This window comes from Diorhabda carinulata, chromosome 7, assembly GCF_026250575.1.
Source record: "Diorhabda carinulata isolate Delta chromosome 7, icDioCari1.1, whole genome shotgun sequence".
NCBI classification, from domain to species: Eukaryota; Metazoa; Arthropoda; class Insecta; order Coleoptera; family Chrysomelidae; genus Diorhabda; species Diorhabda carinulata.
Window position 1 is genome coordinate 19825165 of NC_079466.1, and position 22068 is coordinate 19847232.

The 22068-nt window shown below is 32.6% G+C and overlaps 1 protein-coding gene across 5 annotated transcripts in view; it reads left to right on the forward strand.

The window, feature by feature from the left end:
• Nucleotides 1-22068, forward strand: part of LOC130896195 (cell adhesion molecule Dscam2) — a 260584-nt gene that overhangs the window by 223872 nt on the left and 14644 nt on the right. For all 5 annotated transcript variants that reach the window (XM_057804116.1, XM_057804113.1, XM_057804114.1 and 2 more), the window contains 8 exons: nt 3779-3934; nt 10013-10309; nt 11462-11586; nt 14809-14952; nt 16357-16539; nt 18781-19030; nt 20558-20701; nt 21908-22048. In XM_057804116.1, the coding sequence (XP_057660099.1) occupies nt 3779-3934; nt 10013-10309; nt 11462-11586; nt 14809-14952; nt 16357-16539; nt 18781-19030; nt 20558-20701; nt 21908-22048 (1440 nt within the window). The remainder of the gene's footprint in view (nt 1-3778; nt 3935-10012; nt 10310-11461; nt 11587-14808; nt 14953-16356; nt 16540-18780; nt 19031-20557; nt 20702-21907; nt 22049-22068) is intronic.

Consider the following 22068-nt stretch of genomic DNA (forward strand, 5'->3'; position numbering starts at 1 on the left):
GAAAATATTGGCAGGAGAAAGGAAGAAATGGAAACATTGAGAAGAAGAGAAACCTCGTGCGGCATCTGAAGAAGAGAATAACGATTTGCCTATGCTAACAATGTGTTAATTCTACCTAACCCACTAATAACATAATGTTAAATCAACGATTTTCCTCAATTAATACTATACAATTAAACTCCTCATGTCTAATTTTGGTAAACAAAAATAATTTCCAAGATAGATATTGACAATAAGCAAATTGAAATAACTTAATTGATGCCATTTATCATGTGATAATGTACGCTTCTATGAAACTGGAAATCGATAATTACATTCCCATACTCGGCAGCCGTGTTTAATTCCTTTTAAAATTATGTATCGAGCGGAATTAAATTGAAAGTTTCGGAATCCATTAATTTTGTTTTAAAGAATTATTAAAACCAGAATGAAACATACTAAATGAAATATGCAGCATATTGTTACATGTTTGAAATTGTACAATTTTGTACTACTGAATATTTCGAAAATGAAAGGACCCTTTATTACAACAAAAGGTATTTGTATTATAATATAAATTATAGATGGTGCTTGATCTGAGAATTCATGCCTATATATTTTGGAGAAATCTAAGAGCGTCGATTCAATTCCAATAGGGAATCTATTACACATATTTTTGAAGTAAACACTACAAAACAACAATAAGTAAATCATAATCGTTAAATTTTCTATGTAGAAAGCCTCCCAAGAGTGTCAATACTTCCTCTAGAGCATCGAACCACTAGGCTACAGTGGACGTGGGTTCAGAAAAAATGATTAGTGGCCAAAGCAGAAATGAGTTTTTCACAGCTACGTGAAAAACTGGTGATGAATCTTACTGAACATTTGTGGCATTAGATGACTGAAGCTAATATAGAGTTTTTAATCAAGAATGTTTTCATACTGAGCTAGTAACCAAAGAGGACAAAATTGTTCCTGTTTAAAACACTTTAATCATTAAGTTAGTCTAAAAACTTGTAGACTTTCCATGTGCCAGATATATGTTTCAGCAACATTCACTAACTGCCATTTTATTTTCGATCGTCCACTTGTATTCTTTCATTGTGGAATCATCCAAGCTTTTTCCTTTACCACCCTGTTATCTGCCATATTTTTCTGATGCTTTAACCATTGTATCCGCTTGAATCGGATTAGCCCGGGTTCTACGTCCGTAGAGTACAGTGGGCATTATCACCCGGGTGACCACAGAAAATTGTATAGAGATCAACTTCTGGAATATTTCTGCCGTGTTTTTTTAGCGTGTGTTGATGCGTTGTACTCGATACGACTGGAAGTTTACTCGATTCATTCTATTATTTGTTAATAACAACCAATTGAATAGTAATCTAACATTTTAATATTATCTTAATAATCTCGTGACATGAGTGAGTTTTGAGAAAATGAAAAGATATTCCAAATAAATAAGTTGCTACTTTCAATTTGTAGATTTAGGAACTGATGATGAAGCTACTAAATGCATTTTATTTGGTATCTGGGAATAGAAAAACTAGTTTATTAAAAAACATTGAAAATATGGTTTGTTATTTTCCAAACTTGCAGACTGCAAAATTTAATTCTTTTAGCTTCATAATAACGGGAAAACTTCAAACAGTTTAAAAATGTTTTATACAATTAACATATCTAAATACGTTATAATTATTGAAATATTATGTTCAACTATGTTAGAAATAAATTTCGACCAGATTCGATATTCTCGACGTATTTTTGGTAGGTTAAGACGCTAAATAATAAATTGTTACTAGGAATAGAAGGCTCTTACTATGGGTTGAGCCTAGACGTTTACTGCCGAATCGTCAACCGAGGCATTGTAATATGAGCAAAACAATAAGCATCCTAATCTAAACTATAAATTATATTTTCTTTAAGCGTAAACATAATTTATGTTATATATACCAAGAAGCCATTGTTCATATATTCAATATTTATTGATATATCTAAATAAACCTTATAATGTGTGCTACTTTGTTGATATAAATGTTCAAATATTGAAATTTACTATTTTGAATAGTTATACTGAGATATACATTACAGTTCTTGTGAAAATTTCACCGTCGAATATTGTAAACGTCAAATTGATTGAGTATTAAAACGATAGTTTCTTCCTACTCGATTAAGTACTCATGATAGGAAACTGTTATCATTTTTTTAATATCACAGCATTATTTTCACGTCATCTACTCACTACCAAATATTTTGCATCAAGTCTAGGAACACCCTTTATGAGTTTATATTGTATTATCTATTTTATTGTCGTACCAAGAAACCACACAAACATCTACTCCATCCACTTTGTAAACTTGTGCGATAACTGTGCCTCTACTCATTTTTTTCATATAAGATTCTTTGGGAAATACGCAAACAGGAACGAGAGCAAACAGTACTAAGATGTAAAATGCCTTCTTTTCTTAAATAAAACAGTAATGGAACACTGGTAAACCAGTTATCGCAAAATGCTTTGTAGTTTTGATTTTTTGGTACTGACTCTGTGAACTTCACAACTACATTTTGTGGTTTCTTGGGGTTGTTTTGTTTCAAAGTTGATGGAGCTTTGGTTGATATGATTTGCAAGGTGTTCATCTTTAGGAACAAGAAGGTATATCTCTTTTACTTTTCCAAAAATGGGCTAATTTTCAAAAGTTTGAGATAGCCAGGTTCATCGTGCTTAAATGTCATCAAACCGTTTGCACCTCATTATTTGTGTTACTGCAGGACTGTTCAAAGTAGTGCTCCAATAACTCTTTGTGGATGGCAAATGTACTACAGATATGTAAATACAAATTCCATTGAATATATTCATCACTTCTTAGATGATATTTGGTGGTTTATCAGGTCTACTTTGAACCGTATATTTAATTTTTTTCTTACACTTTCTTTTGTATTTTTTACTGCTAAGTTGGAGAAGAAAATATCAAAACAATTGATTTCCTCAAATATATCTTCTCCTTCGACATAATCATTTTGGTCAGTCTCTTCTTCACTACTTTCTTCAACAGGAACTCCCGTTTACTGCATCGTCTGACAAATTTTTATCTTCACTCTCGCATTTTAGAACCTTGACAGTTTTGATACCATAAAATCGTTTTGGATCCATCTAAACAAGAAATGGGATAAAAGCTTTTACTGCAAATTGTTCCGAATATGAAACAATTAAACAAAAAAAAACTCGGAGAGTTTGGAAGGTATTTCTTTGCAGGAATCGAAATAGGAATCACTTGCCTTATAATGAATAAATTTAGTTTCATCAAAATCTTACTTTTCAAGTGGTTTTTGGCCACTACAACTTTGCGAATAATACTCCGTAACAGGTGTAAACAGTCGGGAAAACTGAATTTGACCTAACTCACAAAATAAGCTTCAGATGGCGGCAATAGTTCTCGAACGTCGAGAAGCGAGTGAGCAAAATATAGAACAAAATTGCTTTTACACGATTCTAAACCAATTCATCTATTTGAAAATAAATAAGTTGGAAAGAATGTGTTCTAAATTTGGCACAGTACGAGGTTGGGAGATAATTTTATATGTAAAATGTAAGCGCTTCTTTTTAACGCAGACAAACTATACCTATTTTGTTATTCTGTGTATTTCTATACTTCAGTGATCTGAATCCAGATTATCTATGAATCCAATATATAGAGTATAATTTGCACAAACGTTTGCTAATACTATAATTTCGCTCTTTCCAATTATTCGAATCAAATTGAATTTATCACAAAATCCTAAGAGATTACGATCGTTTCAGGTAATGACGAAATGGAGACAAGGAAAACAACTGCTCTGACGACCGTAATAACGGGATTGAGAAAGTTTACAAATTACAGTTTACAAGTCCTGGCGTTTACCAAAGTTGGAGACGGAGTTCTAACAACACCTTCATACTGTCACACCGAAGAAGATGGTAAGAGACAATTTAGTGTAAACCTTAAATACACATTTTAACCGGTTGCGAAAGTTTTTATTGCGATTTGGAAACCGCACAAACGAACTAAATTGTTAAATCGTTGCTTAGAAAAGCGTCTAGTAAAAACTCGTTTGCATGAATATCTGAGAAGATTTCAATTTCAAGTTTGAAATTTAGCTTCATAAGTAATTTCTAGTAAATTATTTCAAAGTTAACAAGAGTTGATTGTTTCTAAAATTTGATTTATATTTATAATCTATATTATGAGTTGAATGTAGTGAAAAGTAGTTGGGAAGTAAGTCAATATACACGGTTCATCTGAATTTTTTTCTTCAACAAAATTTTGTCAATTCAATATATCAAATATATGTAAATTTAGGAAAATTTGTAATGATATTATCATTCATATTCGCTGGTAAGTTTTTTCTTAAATCTTTTTAACGCTGCTTTTTTTATGATGCTCACAACATTCCAGTAATTTTTATTAATTTCCTTTTTTTTTTAAACAAATTTCGTATTTTTCGTGTAAATTCGTTATTCCTATTTGTTCGGGGAACACACCGAACAGATTCCAGATTTGGTTATATTCTTTCTTTCAAGCCAAAATGTGTTCATTCAAAATTATTCTTCCAATAAAAACAATTTGATTGATAACGTAATTCAGTAATTAAGTTTTTAGAAAGTGTCTGTCCCTCACATGTTGTAACTAAAGTTAACCAAATAGCAATTTCCACATTTTTTCCATCAATTTCATTATTACTCCATTTTATCTCACAAGGCTCAGAGAGTTTTAGAATGTTTCACTTCTAGTTATAAATTACAGTCTCTCTTGGAAAAACCAATATGTTTATCAATTCAATATACATATTCGAGGCGCTGCTTCAAAATCAACGAGATTTTTGGAGCGTGTTTTTAGTTTTGAAACTAATTATTTCATTCAATCTGATATCAACGAAATTTCGTTTAGTTTTTGCACTTAATTATCTCAACTTCACTCTCGATAGCACATATAATACTACAGCGAAAAAAATACAATGTAATGAAATGCACAATATAAAGCTAGTTTTATAAATACGAGTATGTACGTAGCATGCACCCTAATTAACCGTTCCGACATACCTACTTCGTTATAATGCTTGCATTTTGCGTCATCTAAAATTCCATTTTCCACGTTATCAAATAGTTCAAGAGAAAGGGGTAAAATGCTTATTAACTTTTCACAACTCATAGAATCTTGTGTCGAGAGTATGTAAATGATAGGGAACAATATACGGCTTAAATCAAAATTTTTAGATCACCTTTGTCGATCATATAAATTTATTTTAAATTCAATTGGTGAATGGATTAAAAATCATTTATTAAACTTTTCGTTACACTTGATTAATAAACCTTCAAAAACATGTTCCTTCTGTATTGGCCAGAGCATTGTCATTGTACATCCACCCGTTTTCTATGATGTCCAACCGGACGCGTACAATCCTGTGTTGTAATCAGAGATCAAGACAAACAGTGGGGGCTTCCCATGTGCGTTGTATAGTGTGTCATTAGTTCAGTACATAAAATAAAAGAGAAGAGGTATGCCTTTTGCAGTTCCAGTAGACTGAAGTTGAGTCCAAAAAAGAAAAGCGAGATATTGAATATCCCTCACAATGCAATCACTAGTACCGCCGGTGAGTTTAGACTGGTAAACTATTGTTTTGAGAAATAAAGGGGAAGACCAAACTGCGTGCGTGCGCATATGTCAAATAGAGTGCCTGTTCGGATGCTAGCAGCCTAGAATAATGCGCCGCATTTGAACCAATCCCCCACAACCGATTTTGTGCATCCCGGGAGGCAAAAAGCGACCGGCTGCTCGCATTTCAATTTGGTTTTCCATGACTCTCGACGTGGATTAAACCAACAGCAGTGTATCGATCAACTCGGTTCGACTTTTGGTGATGAAGTACCATCTCGACCCACCGCGTTTCGCTGGTTTTACGAATTCAATCGTGGTCGCACTTCGTTACAGGATGAATTTCGACAAAGATGTCCAAAATCGGCTGTTGTGCGATAAAAATCGATGCTGCATAATTTATCAGTAGCTCATAAAACTCCAATATAAGTTGTTCGTGCATGAAGCACTTCGAAGCAAATAATTGTCTGTTTTTTTTTGGAATAACTAGACATGTCGCAACCGTTCCATCACAGCAGCGTAGAACGGCATTTGTTTGTTAAAAGCATTCGAAAAAAATCAGGGAAACCAATCGCGGAAGAAAACTCATTCTTCACCAAGACAAATTGAGTTTTCACACATCAATTCAAACAAAAACGTTTATGAATGAAGTACTTGCTGGGCACCCAATGATTCCTTCTTATTCCCGTTTTCCTACACATCGGAATGGGAAAAATATAAATAAATTGGTTCAAACGCATACATGTATTGATCTTGAACGGAGAATATGTTGAATATCACATATCCATTTATGATTATTTGTTTTCATTTGTCTATCTTAAAACTTAAGAAGCATCTCTCGTACCTTATTGTATGATGAGATAGATTCAGGTTGTAACTTCAACTCATTATAAAAGTTAGTGCTTATTTTTACCTGATGTAGTTGAATTTATGATTTCTCTGGTATATGCCACATACTCTAGTTTCTATGTCACTAATTACATGTCAGTTTTTAATGTATTGTTTTATTTGTTAATATGTTCCATAGTTTGGAGTATTGATACAAATAATTTGAGATATGCCCCACTAGAAAGTAAAATATATAAATATGTTTCTGGAACAACACATAATCATATTGTTATTGAAAGTGTCGGGGTATTCTTTCAGTGCTATTTCTATTTTTTATTAATGAATGGTATAACGAGCATGCGGTTATTTGTATCACTCAACTGTGGCTACCATATTTTTGCTTTTATTTTCTACTTAAGTATTGTTCTCAATATTTTATATAGAATGGATTTAAATTTTCATAATCGAACTAGCAGACCCGGCCACGCGTTGCTGTGGCTGAGTTATTTGATTTGAAATAATTCTAATGATAATACAATTGCTCTCTTTTCTGCTTGTTCAATGAAATTTGGCATTGGCATCAATGATCCAATTTTATGATATACCTGGTCTTGAATTTTAAATATATCAAAATTACGACCACCAGATGACAAATCATAAACTTTGGATGCTCCAAACGACGTCATTTGGAAGTAAGAATTAAATTTTCGTCACCACGCAAAAATAATTTTGATTCATTTCAAATGCCAGAAAGAAGGGATTTCAAAGGTTCAGGTGAAGTAGGGAGTGGTGACAGTACAACTTTTCCTGATGCGCAACACATGCCCGGTGTTTCATTGCGAAATTTTAACACCTGACAATAAATGCAAGACGAACAAATTATCCACGTGTTACTGCGCGGTTGGTTCGATGATTTTCTTGGTTTTGTTCACTATATGAATCTATGTGTTGTTGACGTGCCACCCTGGTTCTCAATACATTTTCTTGTCGACGATTATCCCGCTGTTCTCGTGCACGAATTTCAGCTGTGCGAATTTTTTGAGCTGCATTTCTTTCTGCTCTCTGTTCGACAGTTTCAAAAGCTCTTTCAACACGTGCACTTCGAGTCTTCTTGCTACGAGCATAAAGGTTGGATTTTTTGGCATTCTACTAAAAATAGTAATTGAATTTTTAATGCGAATGAATTTCGCCGTTATCAGAATAACTGTAAGTTAGAGGTAAAAAAAAAATATTCGATGTAATGTACGCAACGAAGACAAAATGAAGAATGATTTGAAAGTCTAAGAAAATATATCACATTAAAGTGTGGCGCCATCTATGAGGTGCAAAGGACAAAATTTTACAGTTCTTTGTAAAGAAATTTGCTTAAGGCGCCGTCTGTTCCAGACTTATGGACACTACGATTAATAACAACAATCAACGTTGATGATCAGTTTATTATTAATTATTGAGACCATTAATTCAAATAATAACTATCCTATCATTTAAGTTGGACCAAATTACATATATATGCCAGCTTTCATGAATATTGGTTGAATATTTTTTGAGTTCATTCGGAACATACACACGGACACTGAATTTTTCTATAGTATAGTTGCTATCTTGTACATTTTATTATATTTCTTGATTAGATTCATCTCGCAAAAATCTTATATCCCAGCGTATAAGACTAACCATTTCCATTGAATTAATTCACCAATTATAACTCCAGCTTAATGCTTTTAGGCTAGGATAAATGACTTTATGCTGCAGACTCACAATTTTTCAGACATTTGTTTTCATTAAAATACGAAGCAACGAAATTTTATCTGAAATGCCTCATTTATTTCAACAAAAAAGCCTTCGTCCAATTATAAATGACAAATTCTCCATCGTTTCCGTATATTTGTCTTAATAATTCACGAATGTTGGGTTTCAGAGGAGATTTGAGATTTTACTATTTAATTAGCTTCTTGAAAGCAGTTTTGAATTACTATACGCCTTGTCAACTATACAGTAAACATACAGAACAAATGTCCATTGTAAAAATGATGGGGAAAAAGACTATATTATAGAGGTTGAACCGCCTGTACTTATAGCGACTCCAGTGCGCAAACGATGACGTTTTTCGAAATTTCCATATCATCATATGAAGATCAATTACAGCTACGATCTAAAATTATATCTAGTCATAGATGTCTCAAAAGTAGTAAAGCGAATCATACTTTACGATTTTTAGAATGGAATGTCTCATTATTGAACCCATTATTTAATTCTACATAGAAAATTAAGTCAACTTTGAATGAGGTTTTGTGTACTTAGGTTTTGCCGTTCCTAACATATTCCATGTTTTGCGGGGATGAAGAGTTGGCGTAGCAGCTAAATCCCGACAAATCCATTTGAATTAGAATAGTGAAGGTTTGCTACGGTGATTTAGGATGCTTTCATCAATCGTGATATTTGTTGTTCCTTCATGCCTTAATATGTTGTTCAAATATTAAAGGAGAGATCAGTTTGACCAAATTCATCATACAATAAGCCCGGAAATTAGAGATGCTATCATGGTTTGGTACAAATGGTATGTTGATTTGATACAGCGAATTTTGAATTACCTTTGCATAATGGCAGGACGCTAGGTCTAGCCAAAACATTATATCGTCTTCAATCCACTTATTTAGTCCAGCAGTTGTTAATATACCTTTCCAGCTACCCTCCTTACTCGACCCACATAAGGTCTAGATATCCCTCTAGAACACTTTTGTGTATTGCCGTATAAAAACCATCGTTTCCTTTAATATCAGAATTGGCAATTGTGAAGTATTTTTCATCATTCATAACAATGACTCCCTCATTCACAAAATGCATCTGCCTTAGTTTACAACATCTCGTATCTGTACTAATTGGTTTGGGGTATGCTTAGGACACTTTTTCGGTACTTGATCATTTCCGCGATACTTTGATGTATGGTACTCACGCCGTAATTTTCTCAAGGAAGCCCCGACTCTATATTTTGCTCTTCTTACCCGTCTTTCTGCTCTTTCACGGGTAAAAATAGTCAGTTTTCCACTTTTCAGAAGGTTCAGGCATCGTATTTTTTCTTAACATAAGGCTATAGCAGCGTAAATGGTTCTGCGGGGAAAATTTTGATTTTGAAAAATGCAAACTATGTTAGGCTGCGAAATCTGTCCAATCTTAATTTAAACGCTTTTTCTTATGTACAACTCATAAGACATTTTAAAACAACTGTCATGAAAAAGAACTTTCACAAAGTAATTTTAATATCGTATTATTACAACTTTTTTTTGGAATTTTGTACCAAAACTATTGGAACTTTCGTTATCGTTCAAACCAAAAAAAGCAAGAATTATTTTTGCTCGAAGATATAACCAATTAAGTTGAAATTTTTGTAACCTTTTGTTCATATTCATACTGTACAAATCATCTTAAACTTAAACTACCACTACACCAACACTCACAATTAAACTGTCCGTCACGCTGTTCGTCTTCAGAGACTGACTAAAGCTATTCAGCTCAGTTCAGTTTCACCTTCTGTCACTGAAGAAGACAATATTTATGTAATCATTCAACATTTCCAGTACCTGGACCTCCAGCAGACCTGAAAGTAGTCGTTAGTTCGCCCCAATCACTCAAAGTTTCTTGGTTACCTCCTACGGAGCCGAATGGAGTGTTAACAAAGTTCAACCTCTATCGAAGGAGTATGGATGGTCGAACTGAAGTTGATAACGCGAGACAAACAATTTCCAGTCAAAATACTATTTTTGAAGTGAAAAGTGTTCAATCACACATCGAATATCAATTTTGGGTGACTGCTTCTACCAGGATTGGAGAAGGACAGAGTTCGAAAGTAGTTTCGCAAGTTGCAACACCTCGAGGTTTGTTCTGATTATATTATTATACACATAATAGTAGAAATTCAAATGAGGAATTATTTTCCTAGTATTCAATACATTGTAATAACCGGTTTTGGTTTTTTTTACAACAATTGGGTCTTTATGACAAAGTAAGACATTAAAATGTGCTGATTGCTTCACTCTAGGGTTGTGTTAATCGGGAATCTAATTTATTTAAAATACTTTATATATAAAAATATGAATACTTTAACTTTTTTGCGTTTAAGAGCCTTTCAATAACAAACATTTTATATTTAATTTGAAATACTTTGAAAGAGATGTGCAACCCATACCTTTCGACCACCAGTGAGGGTGGTTGTGTCAACAGTTTAATTGGAGAACATATCAAAGAAATAGTGCTTCTGATATCTATAACTGGTGAATATTGATTAAATTCTCAACTTTAGCAATAATTCAATACCTTTTATATCTTTATTGATAAATAAAACCACCAAATACTAATTAAATTTTTGCATATTCCAATGTTCTGACACTATTCGCAATCCGAACAGTGATATATCGAAAAATCGATACTTTTTACTCGGTATAATATATCGATATTGTTTAAAAATTTCGATACTATACATATCGATATTGCATAAATGGAACGCATGATGGCGATGGCGGATGGAGACGGAATGGAATGTTTCGATGTCAGACCAACTTAATCCGATTTTACCCGAATGAGGATCAACTAATCACCCAGAGAACACTGTATGTAGTTACCATTTTGGAACTCGACATTTCGTACATAAATAGGTATCCAAAAGAGCACAGTGCATGGGCATATTGCTTCTTTGCAGTGAAAAGCTGTACAGTTCAGTTTTATCCCATTCATCATTTCAAACCAAACGGAAATTGGATATCGCGGAACCCCTGCGATACTTTCATAATAAGTTCTTGATATTTACCTAATTGTGTCAAACCTGGCTTCAATTATTTATTAATATCAACAATTCTATGGCTTAAGTAGTTAAAGTGAATATGTAGCACTAGACTAGGCTAATAATTTTAATTAAATAAAATATTTTTAACTCAGTGTGAATAACTTGGTTTACGTAACTTAACAGCTTGTATAGTTGGTTTAGAAAAAACGTAAGTTCTTCCAACACTAATAATAGTCTTAATTTTCAGTTCCTGCTCGGATTATTTCATTCGGAGGGCTTATCGTAAGACCTTGGCGTAGCTCTGTATCGTTTAATTGCGAAGCGGTTGGATTACCAAGGAGGGAATGGCTACGCAATGATCAAATATTGAAGGTAACGACACATATCATATCATACCCATAATCAAATTGATAAAACTCGTATATACAGTGGAAGGTAGTTTCTCTAAAAAAAAGATTTATTCAAATTATTGAGCAATCAAATATATTGGTCTTTCGTGATATCGGTTTTATTCTTCTTCTGTCAAATATAAAATTGCACTTTATTTTACTACAAATCGGCACATCATTGTGAGATTTACGTGAAATGTTATTGCCAATCATTTTGTTACAATCGTTCTAAACAGGAAAGCTTATTCGCACCAATCGTTTTCCCCAGGCAACCGAGTGTGAAATTGTGAGTAATTTCATTACAAAACGATGAAACATGATTGTCGTTTCGAACTTTAAAATGATGATTTACTTTCACAAATAGGTCTTTCAGATGCTAGAAATAGATCTACATTTGTGAAGTAGAAAAATTACGAATTTTAAGAAACATACAGTAAAGGTAATTACAGCAGATGCTCAAAATGTTGTCCATTTACTTAAATATAACAAGCCATGCGATTTCTAGAACTTTGCAATTCTTCTTATCTCTATGGTAATCCTATCTTTTATTTCCAGAATATTGGCAGGTTTCGTTTTATAAACGATGTTATTTTAAGTGACCCACAGGAAATAGTCTAAAGGATTAATGTCGGGTTATCGCGGGGGCCATACGATAAAACCACGCTTTTCAATCCATCTTCTGGGAAACACATTTTAGGTTTTACCTCACCACAAACACATAGTGAGGTGGGGCACCATCTTGTTGTAGCCAAATATCATCGTTTGGGATATTGTTATTGCCTGAAATTTCTAATAATGAGGTTTTTTCAAATGTAATTGAAAAAACTTATTTGGATTTGGAAATATCTGAGCCAACTCAGGTATAATACTATTTTCCAATAAATCTAAATACGCAGGATCAGTCACCATCAATGAAAAAGGGTCTATTATTTCAGCCCATACATCCAGTTTTTCGAGATATTGGATATGGGATTCACGCATCTAACGAGGATTGTTACGTGACCAGTATACATATACAATTATGCCGATGTACGTTTCCATGAAAACAAAAAGTGGCGTCATCGCAAAACGTAACAGTACTTAAAAGTTTTGGTTCGTTTTGATTGTAACATTTTTCCATCATTAAGTCTGCAAACTCTTCACGTTAATCAAAATCGTCATCTGACAACTCTTGAACCAAAGTTACTTTGTATGGATGGAATTTAACATCACGTAAAATTTTCATTTCGGATTTTTCCGAAATATCAAGTTCCCAGAATATTTGTCTAGTATTATGTGGATCGGCTTCTAACAGGACACAAACATCTAAAGATTTGTTTTCAATTGATGCAGTTTTTCTGCGCCCTGATTTGGATAAATCTTTTACTGAACCAGTTTCGTCAAACTTTTTCACTAATTTTACTGACAGTAGATCTTGTTTTGGGATTTCGGTTAGGATATAAATTATTAAAGATATTACACGTTTCCTGTTGACTTCTACGCCTACAATAATAATTTAAACGTCAAATTTGTTATTGTATTGTTATTGTAGCAGTTATAGCCATCTATGTGTAATATTCTAATTTCGGTGAGGATAACGCAAATGTAGCTATAACTAAGAAATTATGGCATTTAGGTAAAGGGAACATCAGATGAAATATAATAAGTATTTCTCAAGGATTTCTAAAAACAGAGTGATTCATTTGAAATAACAAAGCTTGTGTACAAGACTCTTGTACACAAAAGTTTATAAAAATCGTACAAGCCTTTTCTAAGATAATTGAGTCGTTCCATATACAAAACTCACTCTGTATACAAAGGCGATTTGATAGGAGAATGATTTTTCAAATATTTTATTTTTCAACATAATCCTCTTAACTGTTGCATAATCCTCCGGAAGCTCCACAGAATGACGTTTGCGTCTGTCATCACTTCTTCATTTGCCGAATGTCGCTTTTCCCCCAAGGCATTTTCTCAAGTTTGAGAACAAGGAGAGCCAAATTAGGGGGATATAGTCTATGGGATAAGAAATCGTTATAATGTTTGGTTAAGTTTTTTTAAAACAATAGCGGACAAATAAGCAAGAGCATTGTTGTGATGGAGAAAAACTTCAATTCTTCATACCTCGGCCGAGACTACGCATCTATTTCGAGGCATAAAGTTAAAGATTCGTACATTGGTAAAACTGAACATAAAAACTCTTAACTGTGCGCCATGATGCCCGAGGCGTATCCTCATAATAGGTGCGAAAGATGCGTAATTACTTTCGACCACATATGAACGGGTTTTGATAACAGACCAAGTTTCTTTCGAGGACTTTTTAGCTCACGAGATGCAATTGTTGTAATAGTTTATACATACATAATAATCTATAGTTATTGATATTATTGAGGATGTGAAGATGCCTGTAAACTTTTTAATATAAAAGAGTGATCTCATATTCTTGGATTAAGTGCGTGTTCCTTTCGTAGTCGTAATTGTAACACCTGATAATTTTATCGAGAAAGTTTGAAAATTTATCGTCATTTGGTGAAGTTTTGCTTAGAGTAAATCCTCACCAACTGAGGGTGAGAACGCCCTATTCAACGATACAACTATCTGATGCGTTTCCCCAATTATCGTTAGAGAAGAAATAATACAAAAAATTTCCCCCTGGTTCCTGGACTATAAAATTCAAAGGTTTATCTTGATAAACCGCGAAATCTATAGGAGTTATAAGACAGAATTAAAGACTAGAGCTAGAATTTCTCCAGTAGAAAGGTTTCCTCGATTTGCTTATTGTAAAGAAACAGTTGGATGGCATTTTGAAAATTAAATTTAACTTAAAATTATTATATATCGATTAATTTGAAATTGCACTTCATTTATTTGTGAAATTATTCTCTGAATGGTTATTTTTGATGCTGCTGAATATATTATCAAAAGACTTTTAACCGTGCTCTGTATACTGAAAAAAACCTTTAAACTCTAAATGCCTTTGATGATATAATATTTAGACCTCATTATATCGCCAACAACAGTAAAATTCTTTCATTTGCATGCATTCTAACAAAACAGTAAATCTTATAAAATCAACGCAAAATGAAGAGAATAAAAAGAAGTTCTTGCAGATATATAATCACTCAAAGTTTATCCACTTTGTTTCGGGATTTTTTTCTCTCTCTAGCTATAACTTAACTATATAACTAAAGGGCGTTGGATGTTGTTACTGTTTCTATTATTACAGGGAGGAGCAAACCATAACATCCAATTATTGGATACGGGAGAGCTAATTCTATCAAAACTTCAAATGGGGGATGGTGGAAACTATACGTGTCACGTTGACAATGGCCAAGGTACAGACAGAATAATTTATCATCTAATTGTGCAGGTAATTACTAATTTCCTTATTCATGTAATTCTGATCCTAGTTGAATCTTTTTGGTACGGTATCCTCCGTTGGATATATTAATTTTCAAAGTATAATTTTCTTTTTGAACTTCCTTTAAATAGAAAACTAATAATTTATATTCATTCGAGTTACAGAGGGAGTAACATATTCAATATAGTCCGTTCGTTTAGCATGCTAAGTAATTATACATGAGTGGAAACAATAGAAACAAAGTTAATCTTCATAATTCATAAACGACCTTGTGAATAGAAGATTAAGCTCCAGCTCTTAACGATTGCATGAAATGGATTCGAAATGATAATATGTATCTACTTCCTGAATATAAATTATGGTTAATATTTAGTTAGGTAGTCGGTTAGGTGAATAATTTGGTTTATTGGTAAACTGTGTGTACAAAATTGTAATATATACAAGAGGGAATTGCATCTCCCACCAAAAGATATAGTAGGAGATCTCAGGGCAGTTAGATCTTTAGAAATATGCAGTGTTTCAAAAAGAAAGATTCTGTCTCTAGGACTACAATCTATGGAGGTGAAATTAGCTGTTGGCCATTATTTTCAAGTTAGGTAAGGTTAGGTTAGGTTCTACTCAAGAACACTATTTATACAACATCTTTTCGTGCTCTTTTAACACACCCCCCGCCACACCCTTCGATCTTTTTTTCACCCTATTTACTATAAAAAAATAGTTATTGAATTTTCAATTTTTGCATATGCATTTTGTATTTATTCACAATTGTTCTATTCATGGGGGGAATTAATAAACACTGTCTCATTCTTAATTCATTTACACACTATACAATACACTTAACTCACAATAATTTACTTATAAATATCACTTGAATAATTTCTGCGATTACTTTTACTAATTCGTTCTTTTCGCTACGACTATTTATTTGAAACTGACTAACTGCATTTACACAAATCGTTTTTATACCTAAATAAAATTCTACAAAGTTGTAGAGCAAAAAGAAACAGAAGAAATAAATAGACTTTCCTAGAAATTGCCGGCTATAATAAAAAATTCAAAAAGGAAACATCAAATGCACGAGTTCGCCGAATTTTAAAACTCCATTATAGCTGGACAGGGCTGGCCTAAGGATCCATTTTGCGGACTTGTTCGTAACCCTATATAACCACTTTTTATAAGCACGTTATAACTTTTGAAACCCATGATAATTCATGAACATGATTTAACTTTAGTTGCTTAATTTTTTATTATTATTTATATCTTATGGTTGTATTGCTAAAGTGGCGAGTGCCGGAATGTAAATTTATGAAAAAAGAAAGTAGTCAAACTAAAACTAACTGCACTTGCTAAGTGAATGGACTATAAGTTATAATACTTCAACAGTTTAACTTTCTGATGTTACTGCAATTCCAGATCCCCCCAATGGCTCCTCTTTTATACGTCACCAGTGCAACTAGTAGCAGTGTTTTACTTCACTGGAAAGCTGGGAGTAATGGCGGTGCTCCAATAAGTGGATTCACGCTCAATTATAAAAAAGAGCACGGAGATATTGAAGAAGTTCATTTATCAAGACACGCTACAAGTTACGAACTAAAAGTAAGTTTCGTTCCATTTATTCATTGAAAGCTTTAGAACTAGGAGTTTCATTATAGTGAAGTAGAGCATAAATTATTTGTGTACTGTGTAATTTTTCTTAATAAATTGTCTTGATTTAGATTTGTCTAATTAGAAATTTGATTCAGTTTCAAGAATTGTTAAATTTTCATAATTGAATGTATGTTTTTTTGACATGTTATGGTTTCTTACTACAGTTTTATGTTTTTACTGTATTGGTGGCCTTTCAATCTATTTTCTAAATACTGAGATGTCTGTCCTACGTAAATACCGTCAAAAATATTATAAGGTACTTGATATATAATACTACTTATTTGTTTTTGGGTGTTTTTGAAGTGTAATAACGATGGAAAGATTATTTTTTGTTAAGATAAATTTTAATTTTGAAATTCATGCTTTAGGTGGTCTAATTATTAATACGATTATGCAAGTTGTCAAAGTCAAATCATATTTTGATAAAGTCAAAACAATTTAGTAACAAAAACATGCGAAAGACTCTAAAAAATAAGAAACTATAAATTAATATACTAAAGATGAAAAAGATGGTAGGTATTTAGGTTAAAACTAGAAAAAAGCAAAAATTTTGGCATGACAGTTACAATTTCTGAAACACTAGTACTGGTTCACAAATTCATTTGAAAAAAAGTTTCTTGTTTCAAAAGAAAAAAATAAATAAATTGAATTGTCCGATCAAGCTCACAGACAACATGACAATAAATACTGATTGTTATATACTGCGGAACGTTATCAAAGATTAGACGCACCAGCTTCGTTGTTTTGCTTCACGCAAAGACGCAAGTGCACATTTTTTATGGAAAATATTACGAATAGATTATTCATTATAGAGCTCTAGGGATGAAAAACGCTTGTAAAATGATGATAACCTAAAAAAGACTTTTATTAACTGATTTAACTGTAGATTTCTTGGGTAATTAGACCCAAAAGATATTTGTGCCGACTCGGCAAATGCTTAAATGCTCTTATTTGAGTACAACTAATTATTTTACAGGAGATATTAAAACACAATCAAACATTTCTAATCGAACTGCATGCTGTCGAACATCATGTTACCCTACAAATGAAAAAAATTAGAATGTAGAAAAATTTTGTTGGTAAGCCTACAACTTACTAAATAGTATAATAAATAATATAAAAAAAATGTAATACATTTTCGAAGTGGGCACCTTGCACTACTACTACTATTACAGAGGTTATTTCTTTGAACTTTGAAGAGTTTTCCAAGAGTCTCCCTTGTACATCACAATGAAAATTTATTCTATCGTTCCTTGTGTTTATATCCCCCTATCATGAAAAATGTGATGATATTTTCCATAATTTAGGAAATGGCAATGGGTTCCATCGTATGTTTAAAGGACTATCACACAATATGGATTAGTCCTGTCTTACGATGGATTGATTTTTTTGGGGATGTCCTAAAAAACTTGGTATATGCAAGATCGGTAAACTCAAGGAACAAAGTGATCGATAGAATAAATTTCCACTGTGACGCTTTAAACCAGAATCTTGGAATGCTCTTTCAAGTTCTAAGTAATATCCTTCGTAGACTCCGGAAATGTGTAGAAGTACAAGTTGTCCACTGAGAACAATTATGATCACATGCAGTTAAATTAGAAATATTTGATTTTTTTATACATCTTCTATAAGTATTTTCAGTAAATAATTACAGTTTTTTTCAGAATGTCTCTTTATGGTGAACGGTTTCCCTTGCAACAACAATCTAATAATCTACGTATCTAATAAGCCATAAATTTTATCGAGTTAAACTTTTTCATGAAAAATCGATCGAAAAATTAATTTTTGCTGTCTTTAGATTGTACAGGTTGTCCCTGTAAAAGTTACCCCTTTCACGGAAAACTGACTTATGACCTTCTAAGCGCCTGCCAAAGAAATGAATTGTCGGATCTTTCACATGAAGGTGCTTAATCTATAACGTTACATAACTTTGAAATTTGTTTGATCTTCTTAGATATAGAAAATATTTAATGTCATTGATGCTGATTTGAATACATTATATGTAGGCTTAATGACGAAACCTAAAATGAAGATTTCAAATTATAGTTAAAAGAATGGCGAAGTCTGTAAGGTAAAACAAAATTGCCAAATACAAATATAGAATAATCTGTAAATAGAAATATACATACTGTAAATAATATACAAAAATATGTTGAATTATTTAGAAATTGAAACAAAATTTCGTTCCAGAGTTTGTCGTGTGGAACAACGTACCACCTCTATTTGATTGCTCACAACAAAATCGGAAGTTCGCCAGCAAGCCATCCGCTTCAGGCAAGAACTCAGGGTCACCCACCGGGAGTTCCTGCATTGGCTTCTTTCATTTCCCCAAATTCCACTTCGGTTGTTTTACGACTACATGTCTGGCCAGACAACGGATGCCCTATCTTATATTTCATCCTTCAATATAAAAAAGCGACTGATACACAATGGACGTTAGGTAAGAACAGTTAATAAGAACTTTATTTTCGAACATTTATCATATATCAATTTGAAAATGCACAATCTTCAATAAATTGGTTCCTATAAAAAAAGTCGTAGAATTACATCACATTTATTTTCAAATTTGTATCCTGATTTCCAATTTAATACATCAACCGTCTATCAGGGGCGCACACATTCCTAAAATCTCATAAGGATATTAATCTTATTTCAAAAATGGTGCAACTATTTTTCCAAGAACATTTTTATCATACTTTTGAAAATATCAAGTAAAAATTTGAGGATATTTTACGTTAGAACACAAAAATCAATATTTCAGTGAATTTTTGAAACGTTGTCTATCATCGTCTAATCAGTGATGAAGTGATGAAGTGATGAAGCTTTTCTCTGACATTTAGACCAAAAACTTTTGTCTAAAACTCTCTAAACATAGGAAACTTATTCTCTTTAAATCTATCAAATCCCCAGGCATTGTTTTAACAATCATAGAAAGATAAATTTAGGAGTCAAGCAATCGTTCTGCTTCTCTTCGACCAATCCATCTTTGTGAAAAACTAAATCTATTATTCAGCCACTGTTTTACCAAAACAAATTAATGGTCTGTAGCTCCATCTGTTTGTCGTGACAAATTAGATGGATTTTATCTCTTACGATCTTGGTTGTAGCGACCATTTTCCAATTTTTCAATGAATAATTTGTAATAAATTCCTAGAATACCCATGCAGATGTTATGACCGTCAAAGATCTTTCTTATCTCTAATAACAGCAACTGTAGTGACCTCTACTTTTTATTTATGTGGACAAATACATATTTTTTAAATATAAATAGTTATACCTGCAATCTACTATATCTGTTATCAACGAGTCTAAGTAGTTTTGGTGACAAGAAATGTTATAGCAAGAATTAAACAATAGTTGAATGCAGCTCACAGTGCTATACTTAAGTCTTATTCATTTCGATTCAGTTCAAAGAAAATCTCGACCGATATGATAAAAAGCTGAAAAAATTAAAATGAGTAAACAATGCAATGATTCATCTCAATTGAATAATTTTTTCAATTATAACATTATGACTTTTCCTTCCTTATTCATCTTCGAATCCGTTTGCCTAATTCGTAAGGACGCTTCTCAAATTTCAAAAAAATCGTTGCACGGCTATCCACTTTAGAACACGTTCAGAATTAGTTCGAAGCTCAATATTTTACAATGCAAAAAAATGTACAATCACTTGCCTACTTATAATAATACTATTCAATTCCGGACATGCTGCATACTGGTTTAACTTTTGCTAGCGACTTATATACTTATAAAGTGTTGCTCATTGCGGTTTACTTCTGTAAATTGAAATTTTATTTTATTTGTATCTTTATTTGGGTATTTTTATGTTTATTTTTCAGTTTTTACAAGCTTTTGTCTACAAACTGTAACAATTTTTTGACAATAAAGCATTTCTCTCTCTGTAAACAATATTGTGGTTTGATGTAGTAGGTAACTGCATTTTAATTAAAAAAATGTTTTGTTCCAGTGTCCAATGCATTAAAACCACAACGAAGAACGTCTATTACGGGTCTAACACCTGCCACTCAATATGTTGTCAAATTAGAAGCTCATAACGTTGCTGGATTTGCGACTGAAGAATTTTATTTTATGACACTCACAAAAGATGGGGGTAATTAAAAACTTTATAGCACCACTACCCTTTTCAAATTACCGTGAAATGATCACTGTGTACTTAATTATTTGTTTATGGAACAACCGAAATTAATGAAAGAAAACTTTACTGTATAGCCAAAGTTTGCATTGGAAATTATCATCTGTTAAACGCAAATTTTTAATTTTTTTTATTATGTATTCAATAATAATCAAAACAACTATAAGCTCATGTATTAACTTAAGAACTATTTCGCGCTCCTATCTGGTGTGATAATTTTCAGTTTCCAGCGAAACATTCTTTTCAACCATTTCTTAGGTCAGCTGGCCAATTCCTTCTTGTATTTTGGGGTTATTCTCCAGAACTTTTCTTGATTAAATTCTCCATACCAAAGTCGTATGTTGCTACCAGAAGAACGCCGGTTTCGTATATTTTCTTTTTCAGATTTGCAGGGAGTCTTTTATTCTTCACGTTAATTCCCAATTTCCTGAAAATATTCCAGCTTAGGCCGACCCTTTTTTGAGTACATGGTGTGGCTGTATTCCGATACGTTTTGCATTTAGTTATAGAAAGGACAATCTCATACTCTTTGACGCCACCTTCAGATCTTCAAGCATATCAACTAGTTTCTTGGGGTCTTGACTTGAAAAATAAAATCACAGGTAACTTAAATAGATTCACGCCTTTTCGATCCAGCTTCTTCAATGCATATACCAATACCTGGATGCAAATATTTGGTGGAATTACATGGCCATGACACTTCCACTTTTTGTAGCCCAGTTATCATTAAATTCGACATCTAGAGCTATTTTTACGTAGATATTTTTAATAAGATCTGAATACCTGTGGTCTGCCCATTCAGTTTAAGACCTAACTACCTAGTAGTCCGTGAATGCGAGAAGGATATTTCGAGTTACTGTAATAAAACTTTTTAGAAATTTCGATGGTTCTACAAATTGATATGAGTCAAGCTTGTTATTCATTATCTGTGACTCGCTTTAGATGAACAAATTAAAGGTACTTAGGTCGCTAGTTTTCAATGGGAGTTGAAGTTAGTATGACCAATGAAGATGTTTGTTATTACTACCAATTTCAAAGGAAGTAGTTTTTTTTCGATTCAATTATTATCTTTGGTAGTTAGACCTCTTCTATCAATCATCAATACCCTTGAATATTTTTTATTTGTTATCTATGACCAACCTAATCAAAAAAAATCATTTTTAGATGTGCCACCTCCTGATTTAATGAAACAAGGGGATGATGATTATCCGTTTTACTCAGATTTGAAAGTTATCATACCACTAGTTATTTTACTTATAGCAATAATTATCTCTGCGATTGGAGCATTGCTCTGTATGAAAAGACGTAAGTACTTTGAACATGAG